The following is a 25,867-nucleotide window of genomic DNA, read 5'->3' as shown; positions in this document are numbered from 1 at the left end:
GTCCTTTGCTGGCCGTTCACGGAGCTCTCACACAGATGGTGACGTATGGCACGATAAAGTGCCTTGATCCTTTGTGGCTCTATCTCTAGCTCCTTCGTCTAAGCAGCCTGTTCGTTTCGGTCGAAACGATTGTGGATTATAAGCCAGAAGTACTGTTAGCTGGTTTGGTGTGAGAGAAAAATAATGTTTCAGCTTATAATCCACGATCGTATAAGCCGAAAACGAACAGGCTGAAGGCCTCCCAAACGGTCCTGCTTAGATCGGTCACTCGCTCACTCACTCATCGCAAGAGTCAGAATCCTCGGATACAAACGGATTAGAGGCAAGTCAAAAATCAGCTTAGTCAACTTCTAAATCGCCGTCGTCTAGAAGCACGTTCACACATCAGCGTATGTCTCCAGCGTAAATGCAATATGCAAGACACGTCGATGGAGAAGTCTCATCAAAAGCACGACAAATACGCAAGACATGTTATTTGGCATGGATCCCATCAGGATGTGCATGCGGCTATAGGCTGCTCTAGTCGGTCTTACCGCTCTAGAGTTTTGTCGTTGTTGAATCAATAGCCATCAGTAGTACCCGAAGAACGAGAAGTAATAACAGATTAGAAGAGAGTGTAAAATGAGCTGGATTGGTTTTTCTTTGATCGTGTGTTGGACACCGCAATTGCCTGTGATCCTCTTGTTTTATATAGATGACTGGTTTTATACTAGTAGAAACATTTTCTACACGTAATTGTACAAGTTTCTTATGAGACCGAACAAGTTTATATATAGATTGACTTAAAACTCTTTCGGACACGAAGAAACAACTTGGCCAGTGGCCACACAAGCCTCTAGGAAAAATTTGGCCTGGACCGGTTTGGATACTAACGTGAACCGGTGTCGCCATTTCGTAGCAGGAATACCCACAAGTCGACTAATAAATTTAGTGTCACGTTAGACTTTGTATGGCTAGCACTTAGAATAGGACTTATACTGATTTAGACAATTTGTCATAACATCCAATTTAGGTGGTGCTCAATCATACCCTACATTAAATTTATAAAAACATTATCAATATTTGTACATCAAATAAGTTTATATAAAAATATAATCTATGGTTTTATCTAATGATACTTGTTACACATTATAAATATTAATATATGTTTTTTATATATCTATAAAACTGGATTAATATCGATTCTCTCCTTTCGTATTAAACAAACATTTTAGAATTTATCACAGAAATCAACATTAAAGCTAAAAAAGCACAATGTCTCTTAAAGAGCGATGTATTATGAAAAGAGAAATAAGAGAAATGTGTATTGAAAAAATATACATTAAAAAACGACAGGACCAAATAATTAGAACAAGATTTAAATACTATAAGATCGTTTATTTCGAAACGGAGGGACTACGTAAAAGAAGACATTTCTTTTTGACGGAGGGAGCGTAGCACTCCACATCCACAGCTGCACTAATTTCAAATCTACGTCGTGTTCCCCAACATCGTGCAGCAGATCATCTCAAGTCCTCGAACCTTTCCTGCCTCAGACTCGTAACCGACGGCGGTGCGTACGTCGAGCCATCGTGCCGCCTCGCTCCTGCGCTCGCGGCCGCCGCGCGCTGCTGCTCCTGCTGCAAGTCGCGTCTCACGGACCAGAGCAACTCGGCGCAGCGCCGCATTGCTGGCCGTGCGGCGCGATCCGGAGCCGTGCACTCGGCCGCCAGCGCCATGACCTTCTCCACCGCTGCCACGACAGCGCTGGTCCGCCGCATCCGGGGGTCCATCACCACCACTGCGAAGCCCTCTCTGCACTTGCGCAGCGCCTGCACGAGCACGGTAATTTCGTCAAACACCTCACGTGCGGTACATTTCAGTATCAGAAGCGCTGGTTTTGTTTGGGTGTGCTTGCTTTACCCATTCGGTGGTGAGGCGTTGGTGGCGCCCGCGCCCGCGCCCGCGGCCACGCTCGATAGGGCGTCGGCCGGTGATGAGCTCGACGAGAAGGACGCCGAAGGAGTAGACGTCGCTGCGGTCGGTGAGCTGGCTTGTGCAGAGGTACTCAGGGTCCACGTATCCGGCCGTCCCCTTTACCAGCGTTGACACGTGGGTCGCTTCAGGGTTTTCAGGGGCTAGGCGTGCGAAGCCAAAATCAGCAACCTTTGCTCGTAGTTGCTCTGTTAGGAGAATGTTGGACGACTTGATGTCACGGTGGATGATCGGGTGATCTGCTTCCCATTGTAGGAAAATATTTGTCAGACATAAGGATGCTGAAGGTTTGGTATCCGCGGTAGATGTCAATACATAGATATTTTGGGTGGCTATCATACAAAATTCTGATCATGGATGTTCTGAGATGGTGATTTTTCATGCTGACTGTATCATCTAGGGATCTGCTGTGTGGTGTATTAACATTCAGGACCATGATCAAATATGCACTTGTGGGGTTATGCCAAATATGACTATCTTATGCATCTATGTTTGGGGGCTGACTCAAATTTTCATATAGAAATGGAGTGTGGGTACCTGTATAACCATGTAAGTAGGCAATGGCATGAACTATGTCAACAGCGATGTTGAGACGCTGTGCAAATTCCAATGGTTCCCCTTTTGACCCTGCATAGTGGAAAAGTTCATTAAGTTCCCTTTAATCCAATGGAAAATGAAGATTTATAGCATTACATTCTACAACATAATTTGATTCCAAAAATCAAGATTGGAACTGGGAACATAAATGAAACATGGTTCAAACACGCAAAAAAGAAAACCATAGGCTTAAGCTGAATAGCATGCACATGTTTTTACATCTCTTTCAGTAGATTGACATTTAGGATATCACAGGTGACTTGTCATATTTATAAACAATACTTCAATGCATTTAACTTCATCCAGTTATACTATCTTGGTGAGTGGTGACTTACAAAATTCGTGGATTCTATAACTTTTACCATCTTGACAATATTGCTACACTACCACAAGAAATGAAGTAGTATGTGTTTAAGCTTGTCCATTGCACATGTTTGACGTACCATCCAAGTGTTGACGGAGTGTTCCATTACTGATGTACTCAACCAGAATTAGGCGTTCATCCTCGTATTCCACGTACCCAAGAAACTTTACCAAGTTCAAATGCTCGACCTTGGACAGCATCTGGATTTCACTTCTGAACTCTGCAGATAGATGCCCACCATGCATCTGCCAAATCCAGATGTTGCATGAAAACTTTTTCTTGATTTGATTGCTGCAAGTAACTCGGTGTAGTAAATATGTACAGCATTTCTTCTGTTGAAGGAATATTCACCTACAAACCTTAGTAGCCCTCTTTACAGCTATGATGGATCCATCCCTGAGCTTCGCTTTATACACAGTGCCAAAATTACCTAACCCAATTTTGTTTTGTTCACTAAAGTTTGAAGTAGCCTGGCAAATTTCCTGAAACGAGAACTGTTCTTGCCAGGACTTTGTTTGGCTGCTATCACCTCTCTGCCTGGATATATTCTGTATATTATTGCTTGTGCTACTTGTCGATGAAATTCTGGAGACTGCAGGAAACAATCGGAAACCATCTTAATTGGACTCAACTTTGATTTAATAGTTGAGCAGTTTGATTAAGAACACATCCTCACGAAGTATATTCATCATTTAGCAGCTATGTATGTCTTGTTTTGGACCAGATTATGGGTGGTGTTGAGTTTTGTAACTTGAACGCAAAGCTTCATGATTGACCAAAAGCATGTCATTAGAAATGTCAGTTGAAGAGCAATGCTAACTTGGACGAGTTTGAATTCTGATTAGCTTATTAGGTGAAAACTGGAAACAGGAAGTGGCAATGAAAACTCAAATTGTAGATCGGGAGTATCGGGAGTCTGAGTAAGCTCAAATTTACTTTGACCAAACATCATGCTGTATGATATTTGTAACCCATAAGTTGAAGGTCGATTAGTATGGACTCCTTATCGGTTATTGCTGATTTGTGCCACAATTTTGCATTACCATTTTTTTTAACACAAACGGGGGGGAGAGCTTCCCCACCAAATTTTCATTCACAAAAACTCCAGCTAGCCGGAAGGAGTAGCAGAATTACAGGCAAGAAGGTTGTTACGCCAGTCATTTAGACTGTTTACAAGTTGCTCGACCCGTAAGCGTTTGCATTACCATGATTAAAATCGTTTCTGCTATAGAATCTTAAAAGACCTGATTGGCCTCATTTGACGAGGTAAATATCTGTGTCTCGTTTCTAATGCAATTCGTTTCAGGACTAGCTAGTAGTAATAGTAACTAAGATAGTTACACAGGCAGCATCTCAGCTTCTACATGACAGATGAATGAAGAAAGGAAGGTGAGCTTACTGGGACTAGCAGACACATCCTGGCGCTCGATTGGAGGATTCTCATGGGCTTCCTTGATTTCAGATCGAGGAGTGAAGCAGTTTGCCCACGACCCGAAAAGTGCAGCAACTCTTTCCCGGAATGATATTGAGCTCCTGGCCTTCGTGTTGACTATACGGGAACGAGGTGTATAGGTAGAAGTCCAAGAGAACCCAGGATCTGACTGAAACTCACTGTTGAAGCCAGAGAAACCTCCATGGCCGGTTGGGGATGTCCGGTTGCGAGCTGCCTGCATGGCTGATGGGATGCGAAGATGGGACGAACAGCTGCTCGCGCATAATCAGGTACACGTTCTTCTGATTCTTAGCTTTTGTAGACTCGGAGGCGATGGAGGATGGACTGATTCAAATTTGACTGGGTGCATACATCTTTATTATCATAAACAGGTGGTTGAAATGGGTTTTCAGGCCAAGCCAGTGGGGTTAGGAGCTATGACTTAGGAGTAAATGTACGTATGTCAACTACTGTTTACAATAATTTAATTGGTGGAGGATGTCCCTGTAGGTATGTTTACAATTCCACTGCCAGAGACGAAATGGACCATGGCATCGTCCTTTGGCCTGTCCTCTGAAGCGTTCTCTTCTTTATCGGATGTCTCCGAAGAGACGCGTTCTCTTCCTTATGTCAGACTGTTGAGTGTTGAGGTCAAGGGTAGGGATGCAAGTCTCTCGGGTTATTGGTCCTTCCGGAACTTGATAAAATGAACTTGAATGGTTCCGGAACTTGATAAAATAAACTACAGTGGCATGCCACCTGATTAATTTAGCATTTAGGTGGAGAAAAGAACTAAGTTAGCTGATCATAGAACACCATTGGGTGTCCCCTTACATCCTTACTAGTAGCCCTCCAAGAATATTTCCTTCTAAATCCCGAATCTCTACAGACATCGATGTATGGTATTCTCAATACTGAATAGCATTGCATCTGAAGTTTTCAACTTTTTTCATCAATGTAAAGACCCTTCTATGCTCCCCATCAAGGATTTCCCTGTTTGCTGCATTCATTATATACTTAAAAGAAGGGAAATTGACAGTAAAAAAGTCACATGTTATAAGAATTTTAAAAGGCCACAACTTTCCGTAGCATTTACACCCAAATTCCCCATGTTTTTCAAACCCATTCTCCCTTAATGGTTGGGATTCCCATTTTCTGACTAGGCTGCAAATCAGTTTCAGTTCTCTACTACTTTCGGCGCCATTAATGGTTGACATCCTGCCCTGTTATTTATTCTATGTAACATCATTAGGGATATCCCTCCAAGAAAATCTAAAACGACCTATAAAGACGGTTCCATGTGTTTATCCATCGCTGATATTCGACTTCCAAGCGTGCTTTAAAAGGTTGAAACCCAATACTGTACAGTCGTAACTAAAGTTCTTCATCTTCAGGTGCAAATAACTTTCTGATGGTTGGCGGTAAAACACTGTCCTGAATCAGCATTCTGTGTTTTAAGGATAGAAAACCGCAGAGTTCCTCTGAGTTGCTAGCCAGTGCCATCAAAGTCAACACGCTCTCCAGTAGCAAAGATATCCCAGAAAAGAGCACTGCTGAAGTATAAAAGCGACGTCAATATCAAAAATCCATGGAAAGAACCCATCCGATCAACAAAAAATCCTACTCCAATAGTTCCTAGAATGGCAGCAAATGTCCCAGCTGTATTTGACATTCCTGTCACAGCACAATTGTAGACTAAAGTTAGTTAATGCAACAAAATGGAAATCTACAGTTAACACAAGGAACATATTTACTATTTAGTACCGTGTAGGACTCCAGCATATTGTGGGGCGATCTCCTGATATGTTTTAAAAATGATATATATCAGATGGGAAAAAGAGGATCCAAATTGCGAAGAATGAGTGTCTGCTCCATCACTGAACTACAGTACCTGTAGATTTACTAAGAAACCTGAGTGGCCAAAGGATTTCAAACCAACAGCAATTGTAAGCCAGGCTGAAGCAATGATTGGACTCTTTGCTGCATTCAGACAGAGCAAAGCAATACCTGGCCCCAGAAAGCCAATTGACTGCAGAATGAAAAGTCAATAGTCAGGAAAAAAGTTAATGCAACAGGAAGTGTACACTTGAAAGTTGAAATGGCAAAACCAAAAAGAAGCCAATATTGATGAAAATAAACTGCAACAGGAAGTGTACACTTAACATGTTTGGTTTTTGTATCTTATGATTAATAGATCGCAGCATATCAGGAAGCATGTGACTTTTGGAAAGAGTGTGGAGAGGTGCACAAGATCATTTTATGAATAAAAGAAATGAAAACTTTCCTGACTGTTATGCTACTATTTTTTTTGAAGCAACATACCTGCATTATCTTCCGTGTTAAAGTAATGTTTGTACCATTTCTAATAAGCATGTCTGATACAACACCAGCCACGTAGCCTAAAACTGCCATCATCACCCAAGGGAGTGCACTGAACCAAGCAGCTTCTCTCAGATTGACATGATATATCTGATCACCACAAAAGCAATATCAAGTTGAATACTGGGAAAAGTAATTTATATATTCAAAGAACATTGAAGCAGAGTGAAGGCTTACTGTTTTGAAATAGACTGGCATCCATGAAAGGATAACAAAATAACCCTGAAAAAAATCATGAGACAAAAAAGATTATTCCCTAAAATGTGTCTTTCTGTGGCACAATCTTACAAAGAATTGATGAAAAATTAGTTGTTAAGTTACCCAGCTATGCATGGCGTTTGCACAAATCAAAGCCCATGTTGACCATTTGGAAAGCAGTTTACTGAAAGGGGGAACCTTTTTTGTTTTTTCACTTCCAATTTGAGGTTTCACCAATTTCTGGCCTTTGGTTATATACTCCAGTTCATATGCTGATATCTGTGCATGTTCACCTGGTGTGCCAGATATAGCCGGTATCCACACCAACACCCACAGAAATCCGAATAATCCAAATATCACAAAAGGTCCAAAGATTCCAGTTCGTGACATGATAATTGGGAAAAGAAGTAACCCAATGGCATTGCCAAGCTGAAAGCCAGCCATTGCAATACCCACAGCACTAGATCTCTCTGTGCGAGGAAACCACCTGTAATAAAAGGGCCAATACAAACACTTACATAAATCTTAGCAGAAATCCCCACAGCCAAACAACAATACGTTTTTGTGGGGGAAAAGTTGGAGATGAAGTAATCAAAAGGAATAATGTTACAAAGGTAGATACCTCAACACCATGCTGTTCATGCTTGGGAGTGCCACTCCTTCTGCAAGACCCAGCAGGATTCTGGTAAAGAGAAACAACCAGAGATAGATCGACCAGCTGCCCAAGGAGACAGGAATGTAGCCAAGGACCATAAGGCTACACCGTAAGCCATGACTCGCTTTCCACCATAGTAGCCTGTTCGCTTGATCGTAAACGATCGTAAATTTCCAGCCAGAACAGTATTTTTCTCTCACACCAAACCAGCCAACAGTAATAATCCATGATCGTATACGATCGTTTCAGCCCCAGCCGAACAGGCTGTCAACAAGCGCTCCACCAATTATTGGCGACATCAGATATCCCCAAAGAAAGGATGACTGTTTGCAGTGCCAACAACACAATGACATCAGGATATTCATCAAACAAGATGGGCAAACTCATGCCCTTACTTTCTTATGTGTAATCTTTCGTAATTTACTTCACTACAGCAGCCTGAGTAAGAATAAGCAGGAAATATGAGTGCTAGACAGCTTTCTAGTGAAAATTCAAACCTTGTCGACTATAGTATTTTGCTATGTTTGTAGAGCAAATGAACTAAATATGGCATTGCAGACATGTCATTTCGAGACTCGAGCCATGTAAGAACGCTTTCACTTAAAATTAATCAATTATTCGAACACCACATCATTAAAACGTTGATTATTGCAAATGAGCACTCTGAAAACCAGAAACTTCAATGAGAATGGCTAGTCAGTAGCCCCTAGCGCAGACGAAGCAAACAAAATTGTGCAGAATAACAGAAAACTGGGAACCTGCACGACGCCGGCGAATGACGGGGTCCACCCGTACGCCTGCGAGAGAGGGACGATGGTGACGGACATGACGACGCGGTCGGCGTTGCAGAGCGCCAGGGCTAGCCCCAGCATCGCCGCCACCTTCACCCTCTCCGACGTCACGAACTCCGCCACCGCAGCTGCCTGAGCCTCGCCTCTTGCGGCCGCCGAAACCCCTGGAGGTGTTGGAGTACGAGGGGGCCAGGCTGGAGCCCGGAACAGCTGGGGAGAAGGCACGAAGCGGCCATGGAGGCGGTGGGGCCACCATGGAGGCAGAGGCGACACTCCGGCGTGAGCGTGGGCGGGAGGCGGGCACCGGCTGCGGTGGCTGGAGAGGACGTGAGGCAGCGGAGGCAGCCGGGCCAAGGGGAGCAGTTGGCCGGGAGGCGTCATGGTTTCTCTTCGTCGCGAAGTCACGGGGCAAAGGGGGAGCCGCGGAGTGGAAGTGATCCTGGCATCCTGCTGAAGTGGGTTGGTGGGAGTGACGTGTCAGGTGCGCGGGCCTTGGTGACTTCTATACCCCGGCTGAAATAAAAGGCCTCTAGGATTACTGGATTAGGGCCCATGAAACTTTAATCTTTTCTTCTCATTTTCGTTGGTTTACTTTTTATTTCTACTAACCCGTGCATTGCAACGGGTCCAATATGTATTGGATTAAGATATCATATCATTATTGGACGAGAATGAGTTATAGTATGGGTCATGAGTTCAGTCAAAAATTAAATTAACTTAGTGGTAAAAATCTTTGTTTCTTAAGGAGTCAAAGATTAAAATAGTTGTGGTCTCTTATGTACTGTTTGTTTTTACTGTTATTATATTTATTAGAACCCAAAAAATCAGGTGGAGAAAACCACAAAAAATAATGAAAACAAAATCAGAAAAAAGAGAACAAAGAACAGAAAAGAAATGAAACAAAGACCGTCTTTCCTCTTTATTAGATTTCTATTCTTATATTTTTTTGTATTTGGATTAAGATTCCTATTCCGGTTACTCGGAGTAATTGGATTAAGATTCATAGCTGTCCATATTATTATATCTTTCCTATTTGAATTAAGATTCCTATTCACATAAAATCGGAGAGATCTAATTGGATTTGGATTCCTAGTTATATAAAGAGAAGGGCTATAGGTGGTTTTTCACATTCACAAAGTTAGTTAAGGGATAGCCGGACCAAAAAATAGGTGAAGAAAAATTTTATCTCTTTAATATTAGATATAGATATAGATTGCAAACACAGATAAGAGTTCCTTACATATATCTATACCTACCTATTTTTTTTTGTATGCCCTCATCTGACTAACTCCGTGAATATTGAAACTATTTCTTTTCATCTCTCTACAACTCTCCTATTAAGTACTCCCTCCATCTCAAATTATAAGTCATTCCAAGAATCTTGGAGAATCAAAGCATCTCAAGTTTGACCAAGTTTATATAATAAGATAATAACATTTATAATACCAACTAAGTACCAATAGATTCTTTGTTAATTATATTTTTATAGTATACCTATTTGATGTCATAAATCTTTGTAATTTTTTTTATAATTTTGGTCAAACTTGAGAAATTTTGACTCTCCAAAATTGTTGGAATGACTTACAATTTGGGATGGAGGGAGTATATATAATAACATGTGTAGGCCTTTTTAAGTAATCTAGACAGGTACAATCCAAATCCTAATCAAATAGGCAAAATTTCTGCCGCTAATTTTTTCTGCCTAATTCGTTTCCGCGTTCCTGCTTTTTTCTGTTTTGCACGTCCGCTGGTGTTCATGTTCCTGATTCTTTTTCCTTTGTTTTCCGTGTCCTCCTCGGTCTTAACTTGTTCCCTTTTTTCCCGGTTGTTTCCATTTTGTTCGGCTGGTTTTTTTTTTGCCCCATAACGTTTCGGTATTTTGTTGTTTCGATTAGTTTTCTGGTTTTGATTTTTAGCTCGTTTTTCTATCCTTTCTTTTGGGCCCATGTTTTTTTTAATTTTCTAATAAACGCCAAGAACAAATATAAATACAGTACATCAATATAATGATATAGTTTTGATTAGAAGAAAGACTTATTTTGTTAAAATCAGCCAATGGTTCAACAAATGAATCCGTGAATTAAAATATTAAGCGGTTCATTCATAATTTTGTCGAAATAAATCTGTCTCTACAATCCCTATCAAGGGTTGCTATGTAAAAAAATTGAGAGGTCTCTCGTTATAATCATTGACGAATAAATGAATTCTCGGCACATGAGCAACTAACATCTTACTGACTTTAAATAGATATTTGCATTACATATTTTATGGGTTCTCAGAGATAACCAGGAGCTTCATATTTAAGTATAGCAACACTGGATAATATAAAAAATGAATTTATTATATATTTATGTTTAAATGTTTTGCGACGAGAGAAAAAAATTTGTGAAGGTTGTATTTTAATTTGACACGGGTTTAATAAAATATTATCATATTATTGCCAACATTAACTTATGGATGTCGGTCATCACAAATAAAGTGTAGATTTGAAATCTTATAAAAAAGTATAAAACATAAATAGATATATATCATTTCTACGTTATTTTTTAGATTATTTTTTCTTTTCCAACGCAGCCTGCCCAATTAGGCCCACCATCGGAGGTTAGGAGCAGCCGATCACGTAGGCATGCAAGTATGCAACCATGATTTACAAAACAAAAATCAAATATTCCAAGCAATCTATATCTCTATATCACTGTTTTTTTTCCAAAGCTTACTCTTTTGAACTTTTATTATTATGATTTTCCTATATGTTGAATATTGTTGTTTTCGATCGCTGCTTTTACCAAAGCCGTCTCTTCTATTTTTTTACAGCTTCCCGATATGAATCTTTTGATTTTTTATGGTTTTCTTGAGACGACTCCATCTTGGCTATTTTTTTCCTCGCTCACCCATAATTTTGTCTATTTTTTATGTTTATTATATGGTCTTCAAAAAAGAAAGAAATCACGGAATTTAATATTTTACTCTACCAACACATACATAATATGAAAATTTAAGTTATGATATATTTATAGGTAATAAATATTTCCGTGCCTTATAATGGAGGGGGGAAATCTATCAAGATTAGTGTTAATATTAACATAGGGCAAGTTTGGTGCGACTCCTGCACTTGCTCCGAGGCACCGAAGCCAGCGAAGCCGCACCAAACGAGATGGTACGGTGGAGCGTTTCTGCCCTCCTATACACGAAGCTAGAACCGTTTAGGTGCCCAGAGCCAACGCTAAAAATGGCTATCGGTAGGCCTCCAGCTCTGGCAGGGAGCACTTGACATGGACATGCACCAAATGCATCATTATATTGTGGATGTCATAGTGATCCTAAAATAAATTATAATTTTTAAATTTTATAAAAATATTAAAAAACAAAATAGATATGTAACATTTCTATCCTAATTTTTTTTATTAAAGTTTGGTAGTTTTTCTTCCCGCTGCAACACACGGGCATATTTGCTAGTTTTCATCTATTTTTCAAATCAAATCACACAATATAGACGCGCATATACATGTACACACTATCTCATATGAATACACGTACGCAGTAATCTCACTATCAGTGACCACGCCATGTCGCCACCTATCACTGAAGGAATAGTGCCATTAAAATCCTATAATGAATCCAGGAAAATAGAGTACCCGTGTCAAATCAAGAATTTGAACTCATATAAAAGTAGATAGGTTCCACCATAAGAAACATATCTAGCTAAGTTATGCTCAATTTTTGTTTATAAATTTCATTGTTTTTGCACGCATTCAAACTATTCAAGAAACTAATTCAACATCTTTTAAAAGACAAACTCGATAATTTGTGAAACCTGGTTCAATAACTAGGAAGGTATAAACATTTCTCAAAATCATGCTTAATATTTTTTAGGACCGATAAATATGTTCGTGTGTTGCAATTGTAACGGGAGAAACAATAAACGTAGCATTTATAATGGACAACGAGGTAAAATTGGTGCCTTTATATAAAGTGGCATACCATAAATTTGATGAATTTGATCTGTTCAAACAAATTGAATCATGTATGTTGCATGTATTGTTCATCTAAACGTTCGTTTAGCCTATTTAAACATTGTGCAAACGCTACATGGTGATATGTCGTTTCCATTTAATCATCAATTTATTCAGTTTAATTGTCTGCTTAGACTGTTTAATGGACCATTTAATCCAAATAATAGCTGAACGGTCGGTGAATGATTATTTACCGTTTAGTGTTTAGAAAACCATTGCCTGCAGCCGAGTCCACGATGTGTGCAATCGACAACAGTCCAAGCGTCGAGCTAGCCGTGAGCACCTCAAGTCTACACTAAAAATATACTCCCTCAATTCTAAATTCTAAGACATTTTTATTTTTCTAGATGCATAAGATCTGATTGGTTGTCTGCATTAGCTTGTATTTGGGCTTGTGTAATGTAATTTGCCCATATTTAGTTGCTTGCAGTGGCTCTTATGCAGGCTTGTATAGTGCTCAAAGCAGACCAATGCATCATTAGCTAGTATGCCAGATTTTTCGTATTAGACAATTCAAATTTGCATAAGCCGATAGACATACCAAAATAAAATATTTTCACATTCTCTACCTTTACTAGAAACATGAGATCTCTAATAGAACATATAAGGTGACTATATGCAATAAAATGTAAATAATCAAATATAGTTTTATCAGACACGACTTGCCTATGCGAGAGAACCAAATATGAAGGCACTGCATATGTTTATACTGGCTTAGGTTGTGCTGCATAAGGTCTAATATAGGTTAAGCCTAATGCAGACAACCATCAGACCCATAGATTTTACTATGTACTTAGATATACACTATATTTTAATTAAAATAAAAATAATATATCTAGAAAATCCAAAATATCTTATAAATTGGAACAAAGAGTGTAGGTTTCTTAATACAAATTTCAAGTGTTATATGTTATACAAAAAAGTATTAGATGCCTAAAAATTATAATAAAAAACAATGTTCATCTCTCAAACGCTTCCTAGTGCAAAACTATAAAGTAAAAGTCAAATTAAAGTATTAGATGCATAACAATGTTTATAAAAGATCTATTTTTCTTTTGAGTTAGACATAGAGTTCGATCCTCAATTATTTCTCGCGCTTATTATGTATAACTCATAAGTGATAACAACTTTTTTTCATAAACTATCCATTTATGATGTGCCACACTTTTTTTGCCATACCTAAAACTATTGAAATTCGTGAAATTTCACCAATTATTTTTTGAAATTTCAATGAGAGTATGATTTTTCTAAAAATTTTAGTTATAGACAAAATATTAGCATGATTTATTACTACACATCTGTTGAGCAGAACATATGCTCTAGAGTTAAATTGATCATAAGCTAGAAAGCCTAACCAACCGAGTTACGTTCAAGTCACGTCTCGCATCAAATTTGGAAGATGTCCAATCTCATACTCATGGCCATAGGTTATGTTATGTTTTGAAGACTTGTGTTAAATTCTTGCTTGTAGTCTATATATAGACTGAAATATATAGAAAAATTAAAGCTAAGATAAATAAACCTAACTATTTACATTTATATATGATGTTAGAGGCCTCGGGCTTCAGGGGCATAGGCCAGCAGGCAGTAGCACCCCTGCCCACCTCAGGGTCGACCCTAATAGAGACCTCCTACACGGTGCTGCGAGTAAGTCCATATTAGATACTTACACTAAGGCCAGTCTCAATATGAGTTTTTATCATAGTTTTATTTGCATTTAATAAGCTGCCACGTAAGCGCTTTTGATGATTTGACAACGTTTTGAGGAAGAGAGAGAGAAAAAATGAGTTTCATGGGGATGAAACTCTCTTGTCACGATTACCAATTTTGTATGAGTCATGAAATTAGATGTCTATGAAATTATAATTATAAAATAAGACTTCTATTGAGAGTGGATGTTTTATTTTATGTTACATGACATGACAGTTTTGGAAACAACGCTATAAAACTCACCACTGAGACAGGCCTAACATCAACTCTAACAAGGTCTACTAGGCCCCTACTTGGTGCCCCAAAATAGGAGGCTTCTCAAATAAAGCCTTTTAGTCCTTATTCCTAGGGGCTCTCCATCCGGCTTCCATCCTACGGTTGGCTTATGTTTTCCTCCATCCCACGCAAAACTTCTCGACATCCCACCTCTCGCCTGCGAAAAACGTTGTCTGCGCACGGGATACTTTTCCTCGTGACCTCACTGTAGTCACCCTCTTCGTGCGGCACTCTTTGCCACCGCTTGTCGAGCACCACCCATTGCGACCCCCTATTACTTCCCCCTCTCCCCGTCGCACCAGTTGGCGAGGACCACCGACAGTTGGGTCAGGCGAGGTAGATATGTCAAGAGAGCAGCGTGTGGGCGGTACCAGTGCGTCTCCTCCGATGAGATGCCCCAACCACGGCTCGTCCTCTTGGCGACTCGCGCATAGTTCCTCTCCTACTGGCAACCCTCCCGAGTCTCAACTACTCCAGATGTGCATAGCTCAATCGACCCTCAAAATTAGAGTGAGCCATGAAGTGAAAAATATGGGCCCCGATTTGAGCACTCCTGTTAGAGTTGCTCTAAGAGAAAGAAAATTTGAAATCGACAAGCGATTAGGAGAAAAAATTAAGGAAATAAAATAAAGGTAATATTGCCTTCACGCGATTAAATGAAGGAAATAAACGAACATGATTTGGCATCCACGCAATTAATAAAGAAGGGAAGAAACGATCGAACATGATTTTACAAAGACACGATGATAAACAAGGAAGGGTAAAAGTTAAAATAGGCAACATGGGAGTACTATCTAAGAGACGCCACTAGTGACTGATCAAATGATTGATCAAAGGTGACGGTCATAAGCCAATCACCTTTTGCAAATGGAACGGTTACAGATGAAGAAGCAGGCGACTTTTCTTAGACTCACTCTCGGAATCTTCATTTAGAGTGAAGAGTCATTTGAATAAAGATCACTTTCCAATATTTTTTTATATTTTGTACGTATTTTAGGAGGGTTAATTCCGCTCTACTCCCTCCGCTCTAAAATATAGTGTATTCTGACATTTGAAAATTATCCTGAAATATAGTGCATTCGGGGAACTATAAGATAACGTTTACCTAAATAAAAATACATGATTATTTTGTATTAGGAAAGTAATTTATGTACCTACCATATTTCATACAAGGAGACTGGGAGTTCACCCTTTAATCATACGGAATAGAATCAAATTTCAATATATTAGGAAGTTAAGTGAGGACTACATGTGTCTATTGCACTCTACCTTATTTTGTCTGAGAATGACCAGCATGCACTATATTCCAGGATGGAGGGAGTACGTTCGTACTTTATATTTGGAGATCTAATTTAAAAAAATTATTGAAGGATATTTTTTCCAAAATATCTAACTTCCTGTTAATAAGGAAGGATTATCAATAAGGAAGGATATAAACTTATAAAGTGGCTTTTGCAATTACTCTTATATCAACTGAAAAGTATATCACGGATGCATGCAAACAATAACTGCCAAATCTAGAAGATATTATCTGTAGAAGAAAAGGAACCAAAGATAGATGTGTTTTTGACAGCATTCTTAATTTATCTGAAATTTTTGAGGAAGTTATTTATTTTGGTATGGAGGAAGTGTGCCTTCCTACGCGGCTCAGCGCGAATCAATCCTCTTCCCCACGCGTCCGATGTTCACGCCATTTTATCTGAAAAAGGCAGTTTAGAGCTAAGACCACACCCATTTTCTCCGTCATCTCTCACTTTTGATTTTCTATAATATCGCGAATGGTTCATGCCCCTGTAACCTCCTGGAAACCGTTATAAGACCTAGAGTAAAGGCTAGAGAGAGAGAGAGAGAGAGAGAGAGAGAGAGAGAGAGAGAGAGAGAGAGAGAGAGAGAGGAGGGAGGATCAATGTCGACGCCGCCACCGCCGCCGCCGCCGTCCAACGTAGGTCACGGGGACGAGGAGGAGAGGGGTATGGGAGCTGAGGAGGAGAGTCCGGGTATGGCCACGAAGACGCTGAAGGCCAAGGCAGGCAAGGACGGCGGTGCCCTCATCAACATCAAGGTGCACGGCCAGACCGCGGATGACGTCTTCTTCCGCATCAAGCGCGACGTGAAGCTGCGACGGCTCATGGACATGTACTACGGCAAGCACTCGCTCCACCCCAAGGCCGTCCTGTTCCTGGACCCTCGTAGCCGCTACATCCGGCCCAACCAGACGCCCGACGAGGTCGGCCTCGAAGACGGCGACACGATCGATATCATTCTCACATAGGAAGGCGGCGCTGCGCGCGAGTCAGAGTTCTGCGTGAGAGCCGAGGATTTTTGGGTTTGATCTAGCACTAGTTTGTCAGTTTGTTCTTTCTTGGGTTTCTTCTCTTATGATTATGATTTGTTTGGAACCTATGCGGTGTTGGTTGCTGAACTGTGAATTGTCATCCTGCGGCTCCCTGCCTGGCACTCGGGATTGCCTGGACTATGACGATGTTCGGGTTATCTTCAGACTCGCCCGTGGCTTCCCAGTCCACAGGGGAGGCGGAGGCGGTGCTTCCTCTGGCTGCTCCGCCAGATGCCGCTCCGCTCCCGCCAACTCCTCTAAAATCAGGACGCGGAGGACGGGCAGGCAAATCATTGAAATTCCACCCCAACTCCTGCAATCAACACACAGGAGTCAGTTTTCCACAGTATTAAGATATTTACAAATTATAATGTCAATATACTTATGGCTAGCGGATTCTGATGATCATGCTCCGGGTACTAGTATGGTATCACCTATACCGACACAAGCACGTTCTGAATTCTCTCTAGAACTTCACCTTCCGTTAGTTCATCAGCGGTTACCCAGGTGAAAGGTCCTAATATGGCTAGAGGGGGGTGAATAGCCTATTTAAAAATCTACAAAGCAACTAGATCAATTTGATTAGTATGACAAATAGCGTAATGCAAACTTGCTCTAGCTCTACAAGGGTTGCAAGCCACCTATCCAACAATTCTAATTGCAATGATTACTTAGGCACACAAACTTGCTATGTAATTACTCACTAAGAGCTCTCAACCTTGCTACTCTAAAGAGCTCAACTAGATGAATATAAATAATAAAGCAAGCTCTCAAATCTAATTACACTAAAGAGCTTGTGTCAACTAGTTTGCAAGAATGTAAATAAGTGAGTAAGGTGATTATACCAACGTGTAGGGGATGAACCAATCACAAGATGAATATATAGCCAATCACCGAGAGAATGTCAAAGACAAGAGACAATCGATTTTCTCCCGAGGTTCACGTGTTTGCCAACACGCTACGTCCCCGTTGTGTCGACCAACACTTGGTGGTTCGGCGGCTAAGAGGTGTTTCACAAACCTCATCCACATGATTGGACACCGCAAGAACCGACCCACAAGTGAGGTAACTCAATGACATGAGCAATTTACTAGAGTTACCTTTCGGCACTCCGCCGGGGAAGGTACAACTCCCCTCACAATCACCGAAGGCGGCCACGAACAATCACCAACTCGTGCCGATCCTTCACCGCTGCTCCAACCGTCTAGGTGGTGGCAACCACCAAGAGAAACAAGCGAAATCCGCAGCGCAACACGAATACCAAGTGCCTCTAGATGCAATCACTCAAGCAATGCACTTGGATTCTCTCCCAATCTCACAATGATGATGGATCAATGATAGAGATAAGTGGGAGGGCTTTGGCTAAGCTCACAAGGTTGTTATGTCAATGAAAATGTGCAAGAGTTATCCCTTGAGCCGGCCATGGGGCTATAAATAGAGCCCCCATCAAATAGAGCCGTTATACCCCTTCACTGGGCAAAACGCGCTCTGACCGGACGCTTCGGTCATACCGACCGGACGCTAGCCCTCAGCGTCTGGTCGCCCGATGGACGCCACGCATCACCAGCTTCAAACGCTGTTCGTCAGATTTCAACGGCTACGAAGTTGACCGGACGCTCTGGTCAAAACTGACCGGACGCTGAAGCCTCAGCGTCCGGTCGTTTCTAGTAAGCTCCCCAAGGCATGTTTTTTCGACCGGACGCAGACCAACGTCCGGTGCTCAACCCTACCCACTGTGCCGTCTGACAGCTCGACCGGACGCAGCCTTTCAGCATCCGGTCGCTAAGTGACCCAGCGTCCGGTCAGTAGACCAACGCCAGCATCATTTCGACCAACTCCATTTCAACTCTAACTTCTTCACCCTTGCTCAAATGTGCCAACCACCAAGAATTTTGCATCCGGCGCAATAGAAAATAGACATTTCATTTTCCCAAAAGCGCCGAATCCTGCCGAGCTTGCGAGGCGGGAGGGAGAGAGGGACCCAAACCCATCTCAACCCTACAAACACCTTGTGCACATGTGTTAGCATATTTTCACAAATATTTTCAAGGGTGTTAGCACTCCACTAGATCATAAATGCATATGCAATGAGTTAGAGCATCTAGTGGCACTTTGATAACCGCATTTCGATACGAGTTACACTCCTCTTAATAGTACGGCTATCTATCCTAAATGTGATCACACTCACTAAGTGTCTTGATCACTAAAACAAAATGGCTCCTACATTTTATACCTTTGCCTTGAGCCTTTTGTTTTTCTCTTTCTTCTTTTCCAAGTTCAAGCATTTGATCATCACCATGCTATCACCATTGTCATGATCTTCGTCATTGCTTCATCACTTGGAGTAGTGCTACCTATCTCATAATCATCTTGATAAACTAGGTTAGCACTTAGGGTTTCATCAATTAACCAAAACCAAACTAGAGCTTTCACCAGGCTAGGTCCTCTGGGCCGGTGTACTTGAACCCATAGTGGATCCTCTCTTGCAAAGGCTGTATTCGGCGTCTAATGAAGCTGGCAACTACTCCAACTCCACTAAGGCCTTGGTCCTTCATGGCTCGGATTTGCTTGAGGAAAGGACAATACCCTCAAGTTCCGTCGCACTCAGCGTCTCCTTATCACAATGATTGTTGGACACTGGCATGGTGTCGCTATGGACTTCTAGGGGGCACATGTTTCCCGCATAAAACCACTCGGCTCTCCAATTTTTCACAAAATCCACCAGGGTATAGTGGATATACTCGTTCTTCCTCCCCACGCGAAATTGAATACCAGCACCCCCCAAAACTCTTGGATTTGCGGCGTCCGGGTGCGCTTTCAGTTTGAAGAAATAGCGGAAAAGAGTGATGGAGGGGGGAATACCAAGGAAAGTTTCACAAAGATGAAAAATCGATAGATGTAGGATGAACTTAGGGTTCAGATGGTTTAGGGTTATGCCGTAGTAATGCAAAAACCCATGTTAAAATGGACAAGCGGGCAACCCTAACCCATGCTGGATGAATGGAATAAAAAGCACAATTTCACCCGGCTCAAGATTGGGAATGTGGTGTTCATGAGGCGCCTTCCATTCCTACAGCTTCTAGTCGGGGAGGTAGCCCTGATCACAAAGCTTTTGAAGGTGCTTCGGCTTTGTGCTTGGTGCCGGCCAGATCTGGGCGGCGGCGGCCATCTCCGACACCTCCAACGCCCTCTTCTCGACAACCTTCTTGGTGGCGGCACTCGGGTTCTTGCCCTTACCCATCAAGCAGAGCTCTTTTTTAGATCTAGGGTTTGAGGGAGACGGCGCTCACAGCAGGCACGGGGGCTTAAGCAGAATGCGGAATGCGATGGAGGAAGAAGACGCACAGGGTCATTACCTTTTATACAGGGATTCCACTACCGCACGACCCGATAATCACGCCAACAGGCGCAACGTTTTGGTTTCTCTTCCATTTTAATGACGTTGCACGGTTTGATACGATGGTTGCACGCCTTTTCTTGATTTTCCACGCATTAGAATGTATTTAGACTTATTCATTGGATTTCCTTCGTCTAGGTACCGGCCACGATACGACTATTATTTACACAACTACATCATGCAGTACCTGGATGATTTTGTAGTACTTGGACAATTGCTTGACAGTATGCACTACACAGCATAGTACCCGGATGATTCTGCAGTACTTGGACAATTGCTTGACAGTGTGCACTACACAATGCAGTACTCGGATGATGATTTTTTATTCAACAATAGTACCATGGATACAAAGTTGAACACTTTACACGATTCAAGATCACTCAGTACAAGATTTTTTCAGTCAATAACAAAGACACACCTACTCAGATATAACAGAGTACTCATACTCTAAGTGCTTCTCAATAGGTACTTTTCTACCCGATGCACCTAGATCCAAGGGAAGAGTCATGCATCCAGGTAGATAACAGAAATGTAGTGTGTCCTAGCCTAGAACCTTGGGTAGACTGCCTGGTTACGAACATTTGTTGGCTGCCTACCCTTGGGAGCATAGCTACTGCAACAGGAAGCCTGCAGGCTAGTACATAGGATGAGCTACTCGCACATCTTTCCACCCAGTCGATGCCATCTGTACACATTCAGGTCCGGGTATGACCCTTCATGGACAGACGTCGATAGGCACCCTAGAAGAACTAACATGGGACTGCTGGATGTGCTACCCCACCAGCCGTCATAAGATTTAGACTACTCTACTGTGCACAACTACGGGTTTAGCCTACCTCTAAACCCTCCCACAAGAATTCTTCTAGTCACTATAGCTTTTGGCTATGCCAACCGAGTACTCCTAGGGGCTAGTCTACTTGGTTCACCACCATATTTGCAAGCTACAAACTCTGAGCCACTTTGCTTCTTCTACAACTGAGGTTCAAGTGCTTGCCAGGGGTTTTTTATAGGCGTTTTGACGATGTCTATAGACCAGGTTCACACGAAATACACAGACAAACTACTGACTCCTACACAGGTTCACGTGCTACACTACAAGGGCACAATGCGTCCCACTACACCTTTCAGTGTACATGTAGCCTTTTGTCCAGCACATGTGAAGATACAGTACACCCGGTAGCATCTTTGATGGCATATTCTCATGGATATACTGAGCTTCTTTGGACCAACAGTACAAAAGCTTTGCATGTGACTTCGATAGGTCCTTCTTGCTTCTGTACAAGCAGACAGGGCAATAATTTTCATTGACACTCTCATCCTCTAGTATATTCTTTTCAGATCCTTGTTTTGAGTACAAGTACTCGGACACAGGCTTAGGGGCTACAGGGTACACATCCTCTATGGATATTTTTTTCTTTTAGAGCCTCTAACTCTTTGTTTTGCAAACAGCAAGAGGCTTGGGGGCTACACTCAGTGAGTGCACTTTCTTGAAAAGTGCATGTCACTCGGAGGCTTTATAGAGCACCTCATGCCTTCACTCTCAAAAGCACTCAGATTACAGTTGTTTCTACTCGGCAAGACCAGGAGGAGCAAGAAGGCTTCTGAGTTCAACCATAACACGCTCGGGGGCTTGATAGATCAAGGTCCTAGGGGTTCCCCATGGGAGTTCTACTCAGATGGGCCCTAGGATGGCCCACGATCTTTTAAAGGACGCGAGACAAGGTGGCGTGGACTTTAAGCTATTCTAGATCAACTTAGTCGGCTTACTATGAAAGCTAGATTCTGTAATAGGACTAGGACTCTTCTCTTGTAACTGACTAGGACTAGATACATGCCTTTACCCTCTCCTTTATATAAAGAGAGGTACGACGTGCCCCCTTGTAATCCTAACAATCATACAATCAATCCAACACAAAAGGCTACACGTCGACTGGACGTAAAGGCTATTACTCGATAAGAGAGCCCGAACCAGTATAAATCCTTCATCTCTTTGCGTTTACTGTCGAGTTTTGCATACGCCGAAGCCCACTGAACACCATCCCAGGTATGCATGATGGATTGCCAGTCATTAAACACCGACAACTAGCGAGCCAAGTAGGGGCTTTCGGCGACTTTGTGATCGAGAGCTCTGCGGACCTCGACAACATGATTTTCTTGGTAGGAACCACCTTCATCTTTGGCTCCTAGATCTACAAGGCAGATGATAATGGCAAGCTCCAAAGTTGTCTCATGGAGATCCTGGTGCCTCAAGCTTCACCAGATGTCTCGACGATCACACTGGATCAACTCGCCGAGAAGTTTTCGCACCTCTCAATTTCTAATTCAACTCAAACTCAGGAGGTCACCATCAACCATGACTCCCACTCAGACACGTGACTTTTGTCCAGGTTGGAGATCCCATATGAAGTCCAACTCGAAGACCTAGTTTGTTTTCCACTTGGACTCAAGAATTTGGCTTCAATCCAACGCAAATGGCTACACGCTGACTAGACGTAAAGGCTATTACTCAACAAGAGGGCCCAAACCAATATAAATCATTCGTCTCTTTGAGTTTACTATCGAGTTCTACGTACATCGAAGCCCACCGAACACCGTCCGGGGTACCCCCGTGATGGGTTGTCGGTCATCAAACGCCGACACTAAGGTGGAGAAGATCAAGATAAGACTTGGCTTGATGGACCAGTTGCAAACATGAAGGGCAAGTTGGAGGCTTTGGAGCGATGGACCTCGTGGCGGTGAAGCTTGAGCAAGACTTAGCATCGATGGATGAAGGCAACGGTGAAAAGCAAGTGAGGTCAAAATCGATGAACTAATACGGTCACGTGATGATATGAAGTGGATCATATCATTTGTGATCTTGTTGGTGCATGTGTTGCATCGACATTGGAGGAGATGAAATGGAATGTGCAAGGCAAAGGTATAACCTATAGGACATTTTATTTCTTTGGTCATATGTGTGTAGAGAAGTTTATTACCGGGTTTAGGATAGATGGTCGTACTATCAAGAGGGGCAAACTTGTTTGCATATCGGTCATCTAGTGCCACTCAAGTGATCTAACTTTGCACCGTTGCTAGGATCGAGTGGCGTGTTGATTTAAGTGACTAATCCTTTGAAAAATGTTTGTGAAAAGCTAACACACATGCACAAGATGGTGAACACTTGGTGGTGTTGGCACATTTACAAAGGAGAAGTTGTTGGAGTTAATTTGGATCAACTTGGTGAAGTTGGAGAAGAAAAGGAGAATAAAAGAGTAAGTTTGGGTTGTCTGAGGGTCATAGAACGCAACAAAACTTGTACCCAACGTGTAGCCCTTCCTGAGGGGTGGCACCGCCCTTTCCGGTGTGCACCGAACAGCCTAGGGCGGTTGTAGGGTCGAGATGACAGACTAGAGGGGGTGAATAGTCCTTTCTAAAATTAATCGCGTTGGCTAACTGAAACAAGTGCAGAATTAAAACAATCGGTCTAGACAAGACTACATCCCTCTATCTATGTTCTCTAGCACCTTGCAAAGATTCTAATTAAGCAACTAAGGTGCCGGGCGAGCTAGAGCTCACCTATCCAATTCTAGGAGCAAGGTCACACAAACCTATGCCACTAGTATTTTATACACCGGGGAGCTCCTACACAATTCTAGTAAGCAAAAGCACAAAGCTCCTACACTCACTAGCAATGCTCAATAATAAGGCAACCAATGCCAAATTAGAAAGCACAAATACTTAGCTACTCAAACTAAGCAATATGACTAACAAGGTTACACAAACCAAATTAGCCACGCAAGGGAGCTACTTCTATGCGATACAAGAAAGAAGGTAACTAGTGAGCTACACAATATATGAAAGTAATAACAAGCTTGTGTAAAGGGATTGCAAACCAACGGGAAGAACAATGTTGACATGATGATTTTCTCCAGAGGTTCACGTGCTTACCAACACGCTACGTCCCCGTTATGTCGACCGCTCACTTGGTGGTCGGCGGCTAATTGGCATCACCCGCCAAGCCCACACGTCGGGCACCGCAAGAACCTATCCCGAAAGTGAGGGTAGCTCAATGATATACTCAACTAGAGTTGCTCTTCGTGGGTCTCGTGGGGCGAGCACAATGCCCCTCACAAAGCTCCTCTCCGAAGCACCGCACAAGCTTCTTGCGAGCTTCGACGGAGACCACCACCAAGCCATCTAGGAGGTGGCAACCTCCAAGAGTAACAAGCACCACCGGCTTGCAAGACGACCACCTAGTGCCACTCGATGTAACCTCATGATGCAATCGCACTAGAATCGCTCACTCACTCAATCGGATGAACACTATCAAGCTAGAGTGAGTTAGAGGGCTCCCAAGTACTCTCAAGCATGGACACAAAGTCCCCCAAGGTGCTTAGCAACTAGCCCAAGGCTGATACCCCTTCTATATATAGCACCCACGAAAATAGAGCCATTGTACTCCTTCACTGGGCATAGCTCGAGGTGATCGGATGCTCTAATCAAATCGACCGGACGCACCCTGCCAGCGTCCGGTCAATGGATGGCTACCATGTCATCCCTGGCTTCAAATACTGAGTGCCTAATCTCAACGGTTAAGTTGCGACCAGACGCAGCATAGTGTATGACTGGACATAGGACCCTAGTGTCCAATCACTTTCAGTAATGTTCCACTCGCGACCGGAAGCGTCAGTTTGAGCGCGACCGGATGCAGGACCCAGCGTTCGGTCACTTCTAGTAAGGTTCCAAAGACACTCAGTTGCGATTGGACGTGTCCGGTCGGTCATGATCGGACGCAGCATCAGCATCTGGTCCTTCTCCTCTTCTGTGTCTTGCCATGTCAGCAGGACCGAACGCACCCACCCAGCGTCCGGTCGAAGACTGACGCATGTGCCTTCACTGTTGCCACTGACCGGACGCAGGACCCCAGCATCCGATCACTGTGTGACCAGCGTCCGGTGCACTCTATGAAACCCTATTTTTTTGAACAGGGCGCCGGTGGCACTAGTGGACTGTCCGCACTCTACGGGCGGACACTCCACCAGTGAAGTTTTGAACCATTTTCTTTACCGAGTTGATCCACATCAACTCCAACTTCTTCTCCTTTATAAATGTGCCAACATCACCAAGTGTACACCACCATGTGTATGTGTGTTAGCATTTTCACAATCATTTTCCAAAGGATTAGCCACTCAACTTGTCACGCCACTCGAACCTAGTGATGATGCAAAGTTAGATCACTCAAGTGGCACTAGATGGCCGATATGCAAACAAGTTTGCCCCTCTTGATAGTACGCCCATCTATCCTAAACCTGGTCATCAACTTCTCTACACACCTATGACCGGTGAAATGAAATACCCTAGGTTATACCTTTGCCTTGTGCATTTCATTCTATCTCCTCAAATGTCGATGCAACACATGCACCAACACAATCAACAATTATATGATCCACTTCATATCATCACGTGATCATATTGGTTCATCAATCTTGACTTCACTTGCTTTTCACCGTTGCCTTCATCCATCGGCGCCAAGTCTTGCTCAAGCTTCACTGCCATGTGGTTCATCGCTCCAAAGCCTCCGACTTCCCTTCACTCTTGCAACCGGTCCATCAAGCCAAGTCTTGTCTTGATTTTCTCCACCTTGATCACATGACTCAATGTCATGTCTCATGTGTAATGAGCTCCTTCATCATCACATGTGTGAGTTTTGCAACATCTTTGAGCCATTTCCACCTTCATGGCATATGTTGCTCACACACATGTACCT

General features: G+C 42.5%; 2 protein-coding genes and 1 pseudogene across 2 annotated transcripts; 1 reads left to right on the top strand and 2 right to left on the bottom strand.

The window, feature by feature from the left end:
• Positions 1-1,301: 1,301 nt before the first annotated feature.
• Positions 1,302-4,726, bottom strand: LOC136450748 (calmodulin-binding receptor-like cytoplasmic kinase 2). Its single transcript, XM_066451341.1, has 6 exons — positions 4,335-4,726; positions 3,295-3,527; positions 3,015-3,180; positions 2,512-2,601; positions 1,903-2,213; positions 1,302-1,811 (listed from the first exon to the last, which is right to left on the bottom strand). The coding sequence occupies exons 1-6, from the start codon at positions 4,606-4,608 to the stop codon at positions 1,503-1,505; spliced, it is 1,383 nt and encodes a 460-aa protein (XP_066307438.1). The 5' UTR covers positions 4,609-4,726; the 3' UTR covers positions 1,302-1,502.
• A 596-nt stretch (positions 4,727-5,322) lies between these two features.
• Positions 5,323-8,825, bottom strand: LOC136450749 (probable anion transporter 3, chloroplastic; annotated as a pseudogene).
• A 7,470-nt stretch (positions 8,826-16,295) lies between these two features.
• LOC136453567 (small ubiquitin-related modifier 1-like) lies at positions 16,296-16,661 on the top strand. Its single transcript, XM_066454127.1, has one exon. The coding sequence runs from the start codon at positions 16,296-16,298 to the stop codon at positions 16,659-16,661; it is 366 nt and encodes a 121-aa protein (XP_066310224.1).
• The last annotated feature ends 9,206 nt before the right edge of the window (positions 16,662-25,867 follow it).

Source organism: Miscanthus floridulus, chromosome 5 (assembly GCF_019320115.1).
Source record: "Miscanthus floridulus cultivar M001 chromosome 5, ASM1932011v1, whole genome shotgun sequence".
Classification (NCBI taxonomy): Eukaryota; Viridiplantae; Streptophyta; class Magnoliopsida; order Poales; family Poaceae; genus Miscanthus; species Miscanthus floridulus.
The sequence above is the reverse complement of the archived record's forward strand: the minus strand, read 5'-3'. Positions and strand labels throughout refer to the sequence as shown.

Bases quoted from the DNA above. Each gene is read 5' to 3' on its own strand.
- LOC136450748 (XM_066451341.1), bottom strand. From the start codon at position 4,608: ATGCAGGCAGCTCGCAACCGGACATCCCCAACCGGCCATGGAGGTTTC. The intron at 2,602-3,014 runs GTACGTCAAACA...TCCACTATGCAG, and splicing joins ACTCCGTCAACACTTGGATG to GGTCAAAAGGGGAACCATTG. The intron at 2,214-2,511 runs GTACCCACACTC...AATGGGAAGCAG, and splicing joins CTACTTACATGGTTATACAG to ATCACCCGATCATCCACCGT.
- LOC136453567 (XM_066454127.1), top strand. From the start codon at position 16,296: ATGTCGACGCCGCCACCGCCGCCGCCGCCGTCCAACGTAGGTCACGGG.